This window comes from Lutra lutra, chromosome 4 (assembly GCF_902655055.1).
Source record: "Lutra lutra chromosome 4, mLutLut1.2, whole genome shotgun sequence".
In the NCBI taxonomy this organism is placed as follows: domain Eukaryota; kingdom Metazoa; phylum Chordata; class Mammalia; order Carnivora; family Mustelidae; genus Lutra; species Lutra lutra.
In genome coordinates, this window is record NC_062281.1 from 141105525 (window position 1) to 141119610 (window position 14086).

General features: G+C 39.4%; 1 protein-coding gene across 1 annotated transcript in view; it reads left to right on the forward strand.

The window, feature by feature from the left end:
• Positions 1 to 14086, forward strand: part of WLS (Wnt ligand secretion mediator) — a 103005-nt gene that overhangs the window by 37515 nt on the left and 51404 nt on the right. Inside the window, exon 2 of the mRNA XM_047727031.1 lies at positions 5803 to 6075. Within this exon, the coding sequence (XP_047582987.1) occupies positions 5803 to 6075 (273 nt within the window). The remainder of the gene's footprint in view (positions 1 to 5802; positions 6076 to 14086) is intronic.

The following is a 14086-nucleotide window of genomic DNA, read 5'->3' on the forward strand; positions in this document are numbered from 1 at the left end:
TGACTGGAATTTTTACCTCATTCTAGTGAATTCATGTCTCTTACCTCCCAAATATCTTTCTGTTGCTCTTTCTCAGGTAATGTCAGGATAAATGTAGCATCCATAATTATAATGACCTTTTACTGTAATTATGAATTATTGCCTGTGTCCCCCATTATTTGTACATTCCACCTGGCTGGATGGCTGATGTCTATTGGATTCACCATAGCACCTAACAGTGCCTAGCACATAGTGGGTACTCAAGACCTATTTGGTGAATGCAGTTATGAACCTCTGTAATGTATGTCATTGAGGAGCCACTGAATTTTCAACGGGGCATCGAGATGTGTTTGGGCAGTTTTTCCACAACCTTGAATTAGAAGTCTTACTGATTTCTTATCCCTTTAAAATTAAATGTTCTATAATATCACATTTCATAATTCCTGTACTGTAGTGGGAGAGGCAGAGGCCAAAAATACTGGCAGTTGAAGTACAGATAAGGAAGGGGGAAAATGGCCTGTGTTTGACATAGTGAAGAGAACTGAACTCAAAACAGGTCTGAGCTTTTAATGAATAGCTCATGGTTTTGTGTCTTCCGTGCATGGTCTTTGTGCTCTCTTAACCTACCATAAGTTAACCAATCTGCAGTGCCTGGGCAAATTCATTTTTGACAAGATTGCTTGGCTACTAAATTGTACTGGTGTTGAGTAGCTTTTGCTCCCCCCGCACAATTAAATGCTGTGGATGGGTAGAGGGGACACTTAAATTGTGTGCTGAGACAGCTGGGTGATACTGCATTACTATCCTAGGAATACTGAGGAGTGGTTATTTTTAGCTTTCACCTGAGCAAACATGACTCAGTTTGTTGACCTGAATCCATCCAGTCCCTTCTTCAATATACAAACTCTATTAATCCCTAGAACCATGCTAGTGACCAAGTAGGGCCTTTGGCACATATACCTGTTAGTTAGTTGATTGTGGTGCCTTCAAAGGTTGCAGGTAATTTCGACATTTTCCATTTTATTCTTCCCTCTTAGAGTAAAATCCTTTACACTTCTTATTTTTTTAAAGTTAGAAATCAAACTTTTTTTTTTAAATTTTAGACTGTTTTGTGATCTATGTACTTAAAATTTTGGCTATAGCTAGTGAAAACACTTTCTACTAGCTATAAGCTTTGTTTTTAGTTTACTTTGATAGGCTTTCTACTTAACAAAACATCTGGAAATTCACTTTTAGCTGGTGTAGGAAGTTGTCTTTAGTTGTAAATATATTATTTGGAGAACATTAACTGTCCGTGTTTGAATATCAGAATGTTGATTTACTTTCTCAAAAAATACAAGTGTTTTGCCTTTTGAGTACTACTGGAAAAATTGGAAATGTTGAATTGTCTTCAGGTTTTTAAGTTATGCAAAAGGTTTTTGAGACTAGAGACTAGAGGACTAATTTATTCAAGTGAGGAAAAATATTTGTGATTCCCATAATACAGTTTGAGATGCACTTGAGGCTTCTCATAGTTCGGTGCCATGAGATTTATGAAAATATTAGTATTCCTGGGATTTTTTTTCTTTATGCAAGATACACTAAGCTAATGAAAGAATGAAAATAATTCAGGCTGCTACAAAGGCAGGCGTTCACTGTGTCCATTAAAAATGCAGCCTTTGTGCCCGTAAAGTGTTCAGCTTCTCTGTTATTAAGTTTGGAATGTGGTTTTGGAGCTTAGCTGAGGAACTCAGCTAGTTATTTTTCATTTTGGTCTAAGGAGGGAGAGACTTGTTTTTCAAAAGTGGGGAAGGGAAGAAAAGACATGAAAAAAGGTTAGGTTCATTTTAGAAGAATCGAAGTTTTAAAATGTGTAACTATTTTCTGCAGCAAATAGTCAGTTTGAGTATAGCCAAAAATAGAATTCATGAGTTTTGTCTCCCTGTTTATTTCTTCAGCCACATTAAAAAGGGTTCAGTTAAATGTACCATTTGGTTTTTCTAATGTTGGGAGGGCATTATTTGGCCAAGTCAGGATAACCAAAGTTTAATTGATTCATATTTCTAGTAAGCCAGATGTCTGATTTTAGGTGGATTAGGTGTAAAATGTCTTTGTGATACAGTTTTGAGTTTTAAAGAAAAACTTCCCTTGCATGGATTAGTGGTGATTCTGTGGTGCACTGAAGGACTTCCTGCTAGAGTTTAGTCGTGCTGTGTTTTCTGGTACATTTGAGTCAATATTACAACAACTTACTGCAAACATAACATTTTACTAAAAATTTACCATTAGGACAGATATTAAGGGATAGTAAAAACATGTATTTGAGCATTAGAAGCAGGGCAAAAAACTTTTGCCTTCCTTTTTTTTTTTTTAAGATTTTATTTTTTTTTTTTTTAAGAAAATGCTATACCTGCCACGAGGCTTGAACTCACAACCTTGAGATCAAGAGTTGACCCTCGCTCTACTGATTGAGCCACTCTGGTACCCCACACTCTTGCCTCCTAAGTGACTTTTCTCTTGCTTTGTGTATTTTTCTAGTTGTTACCTGATCTCTATTATGTAAGAAATGATTTCTGCTCTTAAAAGGTGGGAAAGCACAGTATGCCAGTTAACATATGCACAGAATTAAACAAATTTAAACCACCATAATCTATAAATGTTTTCCTTTCTCTGATCATTTTCAGAGATACATCTTATAAATATAAACATATAAATAAAAGAATAGTTTTAAAAGCATATTGTACTAGCAGGACCCAGATGAAGAAAGCTGCAGAAATTTTCAAAGAGATATAAAAATGGGCTCCAGTTAATGGAGAAGCATTCACTGTTCTTGGATAGGAAAACTAAATTATTGGAAAAGGATGCCAATTCTGTCCGCATTCGTTTGTAGATTTAATGTAATTTCAATCAAATCCCAGCAAAAGGATAAAAAGGATAAATTTGAAATGGATTGGGGGAGGGGATTTACTGTCAGATATTGATACAAACCATCACTTTATAGGATTCAAAACCATGTTATATCGAGCCATGAATTGACAGTCCAATACATGAAATAGAGCAGATTGTCCAAAGCCATCTGTAGGTATACACAAGATAAAGGTGATGTCGTAAGTCAACAAGAAAGGAGAGTCTGTTCAGTAAATAATAATTTAAATAGTTAGAAAAAATAAAACTTGGGACCTTAGTTCATCTTTTACCTCATAACAAATTTCAGATGTATCAAACATTTAAATATTTTAAAACATGTAATTGTACAAAAATTACTTGAAATTAATGAAGTGGCTGTTTATTGAATTTGGAGATAAAAAAGGTCTAAGCACAGAAGCATGGGGAAAACATAAAGCTAAAGAGATATTTTTTTTAAAGATGTTAATTATTTTTTTATTTAATTATTTTTTTAAGATTTTATTTATTCATTTGAGACAGAGCAATAGAGATGAGCAGGGGGAGAAGGAGATGCAGACTCCCTGCTGAGCCAGGAGCCTGACATGGGGCTCAATTCCAGGACCCTGGGATCATGACTGAGCTAAAGGCAGAGGCTTAACCATCTAAGCCACCCACCCCTGTTATTTATTTTTTTTAAAGATTTTATTTTTATTTATTTGAGAGAGAGAGTGCACGCACATGAGTTGGGGGGGGTGCGCAAAAGGAGAAGCAGAGGGCGCCTGGGTGGCTCAATGGGTTAAGGCCTCTGCCTTTGGCTCAGGTCATGGTCCCAGGGTCCTGGGATCGAGCCCCTCCCTCATCGGGCTCTCTGCACGGCAGGGAGCCTGCTTCCTCCTCTCTCTCTCTGCCTGCCTCTCTGCCTACTTGTGATCTCTGTCTGTCAAATAAATAAATAAATAATCTTTAAAAAAAAAAAAAAAAAAAGGAGAAGCAGAACCCCCCTCAGCAGAGGGCCTGATGCAGGTTTCCATCCCAGGACTCTGAGAACATGATCTGAGCTGAAGGCAGCTGCTTAACCATCTGAGCCACGTAGGCACCCCGGATATTTTATTTATTTATTTGAGAGAGAGACCAGGAGCACACACACAGGCTGGCATGAGTCAGGAGGAGCAAAGGGAGAAACGGACTCCCTACTGAACATGGAGCCAGATCCAGGGCTGATCCCAGGACCCTGAGATCATGACCTGAACCAAAGTCAGACACTTAACTGACTGAGCCGCCCAGGCACCCCAGGTAAAGAGATATTCTATGAAATCTGGAACTTCTCTACACTTATATATGCTGTAAATAAATTTAGACAATAGATGGAAAAGTTAAGATAAATTACTAACAAAAAATATTAGGGAAAGAATTATTCTTATTTATAGACAAACTTTACAAGCTGAGGGGGAGATTAGATTAGGTAGATTAAATTTGATATGTTATGTTGACTGGTTATTTTGCAAACAGTTAAATTTTTAATTATATAGAAAATATAATAGCTAATATTTTGCACTTTTTTTAGAGAGAGCACAGGGTAGGGGGCGTGCAGGGGAGGAGGGAGAGGGAATTTTAAGCAGGCTCCACGCCTAATGCAGAACCCCACACTGAGCTCGATTTCATGACCCTGAAGTCATAACCTGAGCTGCAATCAAGGGTCAGATGCTTAACCTACAGTGCCACCCAGGTGCCCCTGTTCTGTACTTTCCATGTTCACTTGTTAAATGTATACAGTGACTCACAAGGGTACATAATGTTATTATTGCCATTTAAGAAATGATAAAATTAATACACAGATAGGTTTAATAATTCACGCAAATCCTTCTTAGTGTGGGTTAGTGGTGACAGAAGTAGGAATGAGGGAACCAGGATGTGATACCAGGCAGGTGGGCTCCAGAGCTGGGGGGACTCACCACTGTTCTACTCTGCTTCTTTACATGAATAAAAAGAAAAAGCCCTAAAACTATGTATTGTGTGATCCTATCTTACAGAAATATATATTAATATTAGTATGTATTTTAAAGTTCTATAATGTAATTCATTTGTAAATTTTTATCAAATTACATGCTCCTAGAAAAGATAGTATTTTGATGCTTTCCAACAGTGGTTACTTCCCTCTAGTGGGATTTTGGGTAAATGTTGTTTTGAACTTGAAAATTTCTGTATTTTGCAGATTTTCTTTTATAGTCCTATAACCGTTTTATAATCACAAAAGTGTGTGTTTTTTTTTAATGTTGTATAGTTCAAATGTGATGATCGCTTTTGAAATGCACAGATCAAATGCATGGATTGGATTCCTCTGCAGTGTAGCAGCTTCTGTTCCCACCTCTGACAGTGACCACACTAAGTGAGGGCCCGAGGTCAATGTAGTTCTTTCTCTCCATCAAATGCTGTGTTAGATCTAAGAAGAATCTTAGAAACCAACTGTCTTGGCCAGTCTTAGAGACTAACCATCTTGTTTCTCGGATGAGGGTCCTGAAACGATGAGATCTCACCAATTTACCCAAGATGAACTCATAGTCTGTTGTTCGACCAGGCTTCAGTCGCAGGTCTTCTGACTTCAGACACTGTGCTCTGTGAAGTCCCAGAGCCCTCCACGCCCTTAGGCAGGTGGGAACGGAAGCACAGTTGATTTTTGTGACATTTGTTTGGAGTAAGGAAGTAACTGAACCAAAGTGGTTACAAAGGTATTCTTTCAATGAAAATGACAGTGATTGAAAACCTAATGGGGAAACTCTTGGAGATACTTTATGATGCCTGTGGAGGTCACTGAAGGGTCCTCACCGGGATTTGGGGGATCCCCAGCTATTACTGATCCCAATTAGAGAAGGCAGTATGAGCATTGGAGGCAAATGTTAGCCCCAAAATGAGCACTTCGGTGGATGATTTTTCTAAAACAGAAAATCCTTTTCTTTTCAGCCCCCGGCCCCACGACGGCAGTGTCCTACATGTCGGTGAAGTGTGTGGATGTCCGTAAAAACCATCACAAGACAAAATGGCTAATGCCCTGGGGACCCAACCAATGTGACAAGATCCGAGACATCGAGGAAGCAATCCCAAGGGAAATTGAAGCCAATGACATTGTGTTTTCTGTCCACATCCCCCTTCCCTCCATGGAGATGAGTCCTTGGTTCCAATTCATGCTGTTTATCCTGCAGCTGGACATCGCTTTCAAGCTGAACAATCAAATCAGTAAGTGTTCTCTCTTCTCATTCCTTTCCTCCCTTGGATACTTTCTCTCTTCGGGTTCTTTGAGAGCCAGTTTCAGTAACAGTACAGAAAATTACTGACTACTTACTACTCGCTAGGCCCTTTTCTGAATATCCTACTTAAACTAACCCATTTCCTATTCCTAGCAATTTAGTGAGGTAAGTCTTACTACCTCATCCTAGGGATAGAAGCCCTGGGCCTCCGAGAGGTTGTTCAAGGTCAGAGGTGAGAGAGCGGAAGGGCTGGGATTCAAACCCAGGCAGCCTGGCTTGAGAGCCTTGCCCTAACCACCAAGCTTCATCACCTTGGTAGTGTTAGGACGGAGCTCACCCCAGTGGAGTGATTTGAGAATTTCTGAAAGGTCCCATGCTTCAAAATGTCTCTTCCCTCTAGGCTTTGAGAATAGCCATCACTTAGTAAAGATCTCTGTCAAAATGGGAATGCCAGCCCATGAGCACTCATTTTTGCATAAAACCAGGGTTGTTTTGTTTTGTTTTAGTTTTTTTGTAGCTTACTCGCTTGCGGTTCAAGATTCTGAGAGTATGAGACATAGAAACATTTCATGGGGAGGTGATTATATATGGCATCTGAGAACAGTATAGAGAACCTTAGGTTGAGAAGAAAAACATTCTTTACTGACACAGGATCAGGGGTGAGATGGAAAGAGAAAAAAGTATGCTGGAGACCTCTGCCTGGGGCCTGTCCTTGGATTAAAGCACTTTTTCTAATTCTAATTTTCCTGCATCAGCAATAATCTCCATATATAATCGTTAAAATTATTTTGTGTAGGAGTTGCCAGTATATGTGCTTGATAGACATCTTATCGGGATCGGGAACAAACAGATAATCTGAGATAATTTCCAGAATGGAGAACTCCCTCCATTCATTTAATCTCTTACCCATTATTATTATTATTATTTTTAATTTATTTATTTGACAGAGAGAGATCACAAGTAGGCAGAGAGGCAGGCAGAGAGAGAGGGGGAAGCAGGCTCCCTGTGAGCAGAGAGCCTGATGCGGGACTCGATCCCAGAACCCTGAGATCATGACCTGAGCTGAAGGCAGAGGCTTAACCCACTGAGCCACCCAGGCGCCCCTCTTACCCATTATTTTAAACTGTTTTGTCATGTCTACTACTGCCTGGCACTGTGCTATTGGCTAGACATGTGGATACAGGTGAAGACCATGTCCTTTAAGGGGTTTATCGTCAAGTGCAATGATGGGCAAATAAATGATATGCCAGTATGATGGGCTAGGGGTTGCAATCAAAGTTTGTGCAGGGGGCTGTGGAAATACAAAGAAAAAGCTTTAAACTTTAGAACTTTAGAACACACCAAGGGAAGACCGCCTTGGTGTGTGCGTGAATTTGTGAGTCTGTGTGTGTGTGTGTGTGTGTGCGTTTATATAGAGCTAAGCAAGTAAATATTCAAAGTGAATGTTAAAGAGTGAAAACCTGACGAGAAGTTGGGGGTGAGGGCGGGGACAAATAGAAGAGCATTCTAGACAGAAGGAATGGCTGAGAGGAAGGTCCAGATTTGCACAACAACCCGAAGCATTCAGTGGTATTTCACATATCCACATTCTCTTGCCCATTGTCGTCTCTGTTGGTTGTGTAACACATTTATTCATTCACTAATTCAAACTTTATTATGTCCCAACCTTACGTTAAATGCTAAATACTGGGGATACAAGACTGAACAAAACATGTCCTTTTAAGGAGTTGGGAAAGACAGTGGTTGGGAAACAGAAAAGAAAGGTATGTGCTATGATGAGGGGAATAGGCAATGTTTTGATACTGTGATTTATAAGAAATATATATTTGGTCATCCAGATCACCAGAATATATTTCTCATATTATATTTGGTCCTGGCTCTTGGTTCCCAAAACCCTTGGAATTTTCTGAGTGATAAGAACAATGGGAGCATCTTTTGTTAAAATATTTGGTATCGTCCTCAGTCCCTGAAAAAGCATCGGAAGCCATAAAGGTGAAATGGGTGCCTTGTTCATAAGCCCCTTTCCACCACCATTGGGCTTATGTTAATGAGGTAACTTTTGGAAAGCACCTAAGGGTGTGGGAGCTGGTCGCCAGGGGAGCCAACCACAAGTAGAGGGGTGGTACTTTCACTTCCACTCCTGATTGTCAGGGAGGGGAGAGGGGCTGGAGGTCAATTCAGTCACCAGTAGCCAGTGATTTAATTGGTTGTGTGTATGTAATGAAATCTCCATAAAAACCCAAAGGAATGGAGTTCAGAGAGCTACCGGGCTGGCAAACCAGAATGCTTCCTCATGCCGCCCTGCCAGGCCCCAAACTATGAGGAAGGAAAATTTCATTAGGGACCTTGTCCCGTGTATCTCTTACCTGGCCATTGGTTCATATCCTTTGTCATCAACTGGTAATTCTTTGAACTGCTCTAGCAGTTTAAACCCGAATGGGGGCTTGTAGAAACCTCTCAGTTTATAGCCAGTTGGTCAGAAATACAGGTAACACCCTGGGCTTGAGATTGGCATCTGATATGGAGGGTCCTCTGTGGGACGGCCCTTAACCTGGGGGATTAGATCCATCTCCAGGTAGATAGTGTCAGAATTGAGTTGTGTTGTAGGACACTCTGCTGGTGTCTGAGAATTGTTGAATATGGGGGGACCTCCAACACACACACAACACATCTTACTTGGTGGTCAGAACCTATTACATATTTTAACAAATAAATTACTTTGCAGCAAATATATTTCTTAAAGATTTTATTTATTTATTTGAGAGAGAGCACACCTGTGTACACATGAAGGCGGAGAGGGGCAGAGGGAGAAGGAGAAGCTGGCTCCCCACTGAGCAGGGAGCCCAATGTGGGGCTCAGTCCCAGGACCCGAGCCGAAGGCAGATGCCCAACCGACTGAGCCACTCATTTGCCTCTACCTCCCAGCAAATATTTTTTTTTTTTAAGATTTTATTTGTTTGACAGAGAGACATCACAAGTAGGCAGAGAGTCAGGCAGAGAGAGATGAGGGAGAAGCAGGCCCCCTGTGGAGCAGAGAGCCCAGTGTGAGACTCGATTCCAGGACCCTGAGATCATGACTTGAACTGAAGGCGGAGGCTTAACCCACTGAGCCACCCCGGCACCCCCTCCCAGCAAATATTAATCCTAAATGTGAAAAATGCCGCCTTTGGTGAGACTTTAACTAAAACATTTCTATATGTAAATGAATTTGAATGTGTCTTGTTTTTTTTTTCTCTCTCAAATATGTACTCTGCCTCCAAAATATATTTTATCTCCATCTAGAAAAGATTGTACTAAAGATTCCTATCTTAGAAAATTGTTAAATTTCTTTTTTTTAAGATTTTATTTATTTGACACACAGAAAGAGAAATCACAAGTAGGCAGAGAGGCAGGCAGAGAGAGAGGAGGAAGCAGGCTCTCCACTGAGCAGAGAGCCCGATGTGAGACTCCATCCCAGGACACTGAGATCATAACCTGAGCTGAAGGCAGAGGCTTAACCCACTGAGCCACCCACGCACCCAGATTGTTAAATTTCTTACCATGTGAAAGCCCATACCTAATAGGGGCACACTGAAAAATTAAGATAGACAACTAACAGTTCCTTCAATGAATGTATAAAATAACTGATATCATAGAGCCATCAAGAAAACCAAGTCATAAAATACTGTTTAGGGGCAGTAGCCATGGGTGGGAGCTGTCAACTTTAATATGAGAAGGTTATGTGTTAGGTTTGTGGGAATATTTTTTTTCTTAAATTTGTTCTTTATACCTTTGCTAAAGGACACTGAGGAAGGCATCCATTAAACTAGTGATGGTATGTCTTTGCTCAAAGAGAGAGAGATTTTTAATATTATTATATTTATAAGACACTATAGGTCTGTTTTCCTCTGATCCTTATGTTAAGAACGTGTGAGACTTCTGTCTACTTCTTATATTTTACCGTTAGTTTGGATGCTTTTCTGGCAGCAATAAGTAGGACAGGAGAAAAGGGATCAGGGATGTAGTGAACAAGATCCTGTGGATGACTTCCTGTTTATCAAAGATTCGGATGTAATAGTGTTACCTTAATTGTAAGGAAAAGTCAGGACCAATTCTATTTTTTCTTTAAACTTTCTCAGGCAGTCTATGAAATGAGTTCCAGATTTCAAATAATGAGAAGGGATTTTACAATTTGGATTATGAAATTAATATTGGGATTTCCAAGACAAATATAAATACGGCCAGAGTTTTCACCTACCTTTGAAGGGTCTTTGAGCAGATAAGGTAACCTAAGAACTATATATTTTAAGTGACTTTTAGTCATTTGGTGTTAAATGTATATATTCTTTTTAAACTTTTCCATGTAAGGTGATACAGGTTTTAGCTAGAATTTTAGATCTTGACAAACCCTCAGAAAGTAGAAATCATTGACTCTTTAAAAGCTTATCATTACTTAATCGGTTCCAAGATTTCATCAGATTGATAGTTTTAGGGGGGGAAATGGTGACATTAGAGGGAAATTTATAAATTAGAGGGAAATTTATAAAACTGGTTAGAGAGTGTATATGTTATATTTAATTATTGACAAGATATTCCGTGTGAGTTATGTAAAAAAAAAAAAATAGTTCTCATTTGAAAAAGCAATTTTAAATAGAATCTCTACTTTTCACCTTCTAAACTTAAACATTTAAAAACCTCCAGTTGTCTTTCACTGATAAGTATAGAAAGCCAGTTGAACTTTGAAGTGGTGACAATTTTAAAACGATATCCTGCAGGAGCTGGGGAAGGGAAGCCCACTGAAGGGAATCTAGACTTATAGATGCTTGGAAGCAGAAGTAATTGACCTTTTGGTGAATAGCAATGACAAATTCCTAGTAGACCAGCCTGTCAAAATCTGTGATTGGGTGAACACTAACTTTTCCTAAATATTTCAGAGGCTTGGAATTAAACTATTTGTCAGGGCACAAACACGGTGCTTCTGTAGAGTTGTAAGGGACATGGGACTTCAGTTTTTACTACAAAAAGGAAATGGAGGGGAGCATGAGTACCCTGAAAAGGGGTGTCAGAGAAAAACTCACCCAAGACATCTGGCATCTGGATATAGGGTTAATCACTGGGAAAAATGAATGCTTATCTATGTGTTGGACCTCGATTTTTCTGTGACACCAAATTCTGTTATTTGAAAATACCCTGTAAAGTGGGTGTACCTCATTCTTTTTAAAGTGCATTATCGGTCACTCAATTTATGTATGTATCTGTGAAAGACAGGCCTGGATTGGCTAAGACAGTGCCTTCTTATGAAAAGGAATGTTACACTACTGATTACAACTGCAAGTCACATACTTAGCATACCCTCAGACTCTCCATGGGGCTTCTTTTGAGGAACCTGGGTGCAGAGATCAAAGAAAGTTTTTTTTTTTTTTTTGACATGTCTCTACCCAGCTTTCAAACCTACAGGCTGTTGAAACAGAAGCACTGGGATTCATTGGCAGAAAGCCTCAAGATGGGTTGATCTGTGTTGAGTAGTAAATCTAGAATTTTAAGGGGCTTAAAAATTCCTTAGGCTGAAAAAATACTGGAAAATGCTATGGGGTAGGAAAAGCCGGCCCATCTATTCAGTTCTTAGGTAATGAAGTCATTATGTTTTGCCTTGAGCCCTGTGCTGTATATATGCTAGGATCGAGCGTTAAGTCATAGTTGCTTGTTTCATTATTACAAATGACTACATGAAATGATGGAATTATTTCTGTAACTGACAACTGATTTTTCTTCTCTCAAACTGAAAACATTTCTGTAACACGTATTTCTAGTAAAAAAAAAAAAAAAAAATTAGAATATTACCCTGTTCTCAAGTTCCATAGCTGAGTGTCCTGCCTAACTTTTTACCAAGTGATTGTGCTCTTCCATTTTTATATCACATGAAGACAATTAGAATAAAAGAACAGTCTGTTAATTGTAAAAACAAAAACAAAAACAGTCATGTTATCTAAAACGGTTAGGGGTGAATTTACCAAAGGAAGAAAGTCTGTGAATGTATTCTTGGCCATTAGCAGGAGTCTTGGTTCTTAATTCTATGTTTTCAGATGCCTCTTGGGAAGAGTCCACAAAGAGAACTTAATGCGGGAGAGGATTCCATATGCCATGAAACTACTGATGGCTAATGATGGAGCTAGGCTGTTGGTAAAATGGTACTCATGTGGCTGGGTTTTCATGCTTTATCAGATAGTCCTTTTAACAAAATACATTGTAGCAACTACTAAGAAGAAATCTAATTCTTCTCTCCCATTCCTTTCAAAAAAGAGACCTTCTCTGAATCATGAAAATGTCACAGTCCCTGTTTATAGGAAACATTTCTGATTAGATAGTTTTTGTTTTTTGTTTTTTTTCTCTTTAAGATTCACTTATTTATTTGAGAGAGAGAGAGAGAGAGAGAGCGAGCCCCAGGGGTGGGGCTGGGGGAGAGGCAGAGTGAGAAGCAGACAGAGTCCTAAGTAGACTCCATGCCCAGTGTGGAGCCCCCCAAATGGGGCTCGTTGCTGGTCTTGATCTCAAGACCCTGAGATCACCAACCAAGCCTCAGTCTGAGGCTTAACCGACTGTACTATCTGCCCCTGATGGGATAGGGTTTTTTGTTTTGTTTTGTTTTTTAAAGATTTTATTTATTTGACAGAGAGAGACACAGAGAAAATAGGAGCACGAGGAGGGTGAGTGGGAGAGGGAGAAGCAGGCTCCCTGCTCGGTAGGGAGCTTAATGACTGAGCTACCCAGGCACCCTGGACAGTTTAAATTAAAGCTGGTGTCACCAATATTTTTGAAATTATCTTTTAAATTTCTTTATCTACCTTAATTGGAGTCAATATGAGCAGAAATGACCTCTCATTTTCTCTCTGCCCTCTCCACTCACCTCCCCAAAAATGATAAACTGAAAAAGCTCAAAATACACCAAAAAGATCCAGGAAATTTAAATGTGGTGGGGCTTGCAGAGGTAGGTAAAAAATAGGGAGGTTGTCAATATTTGAGATGGGCTTGTATGGCCAGTCTGCTTTCTTCTTATGGAGTCATGTGCCCCCTTCAAACCCAGTTGAGAACATAGAATTTTCTTTCTTTCTTTTTTTTTTAAATTTTATTTTTTATAAACATTTAATATATTTTTATCCTCAGGGGTACAGGTCTGTGAATCGCCAGGTTTACACACTTCACAGCACTCACCATAGCACATACCCTCCCCAATGTCCATAATCCCACACCCTCTCCCAACCCCCCTCCCCCCATCAACCCTCAGTTTGTTTTGTGAGATTAAGAGTCACTTATGGTTTGTCTCCCTCCCAATTCCATCTTGCTTCATTTACTCTTCTCCTACCCCCTTAACCCTCCATGTTGCATCTCCTCTCCCTCATATCAGGGAGATCATATGATAGTTGTCTTTCTCTGATTGACTTATTTCGCTAAGCATGATACCCTCTAGTTCCATCCACGTCGTCGCAAATGGCAAGATTTCATTTCTTTTGATGGCTGCATAGTATTCCATTGTGTATATATACCACATCTTCTTTATCCATTCATCTGTTGATGGACATCTAGAGAACCTAGAATTTTCTAATATGAATCAGTCTTACCTACTGACCTGGGTTAGAAAAAAACATCACAGGAAAAGACTGTATTTTGTCGGTTAACCAGGATAGTGGAGATTAGGGACACCATGTTTGTTTGCTTTTGTTTATGGATTACCTTTCCCTTCAAGGCACTCTTTAGGCACAACCCTGGAATTAACCATTGAGAGCAAGTTTATACCGGCAGGAAAATGGCAACCTTTGGCTTTGTTTCATTTGGGTGTGATTATTGGTAAACTCATTACTTCGACAGCATCACTATAAAACTCTTTGGATCTCCATTATCTGGCTCAAAGATTTTGTCATACGTTATGTATATCCAAGTGAAGAAATACAGCCTAGGAACAGAGTTGGACTCCTCTAAAACCTTGCCATGATTTTTTAAACAAATGTTTATAGTTTGGTATATCC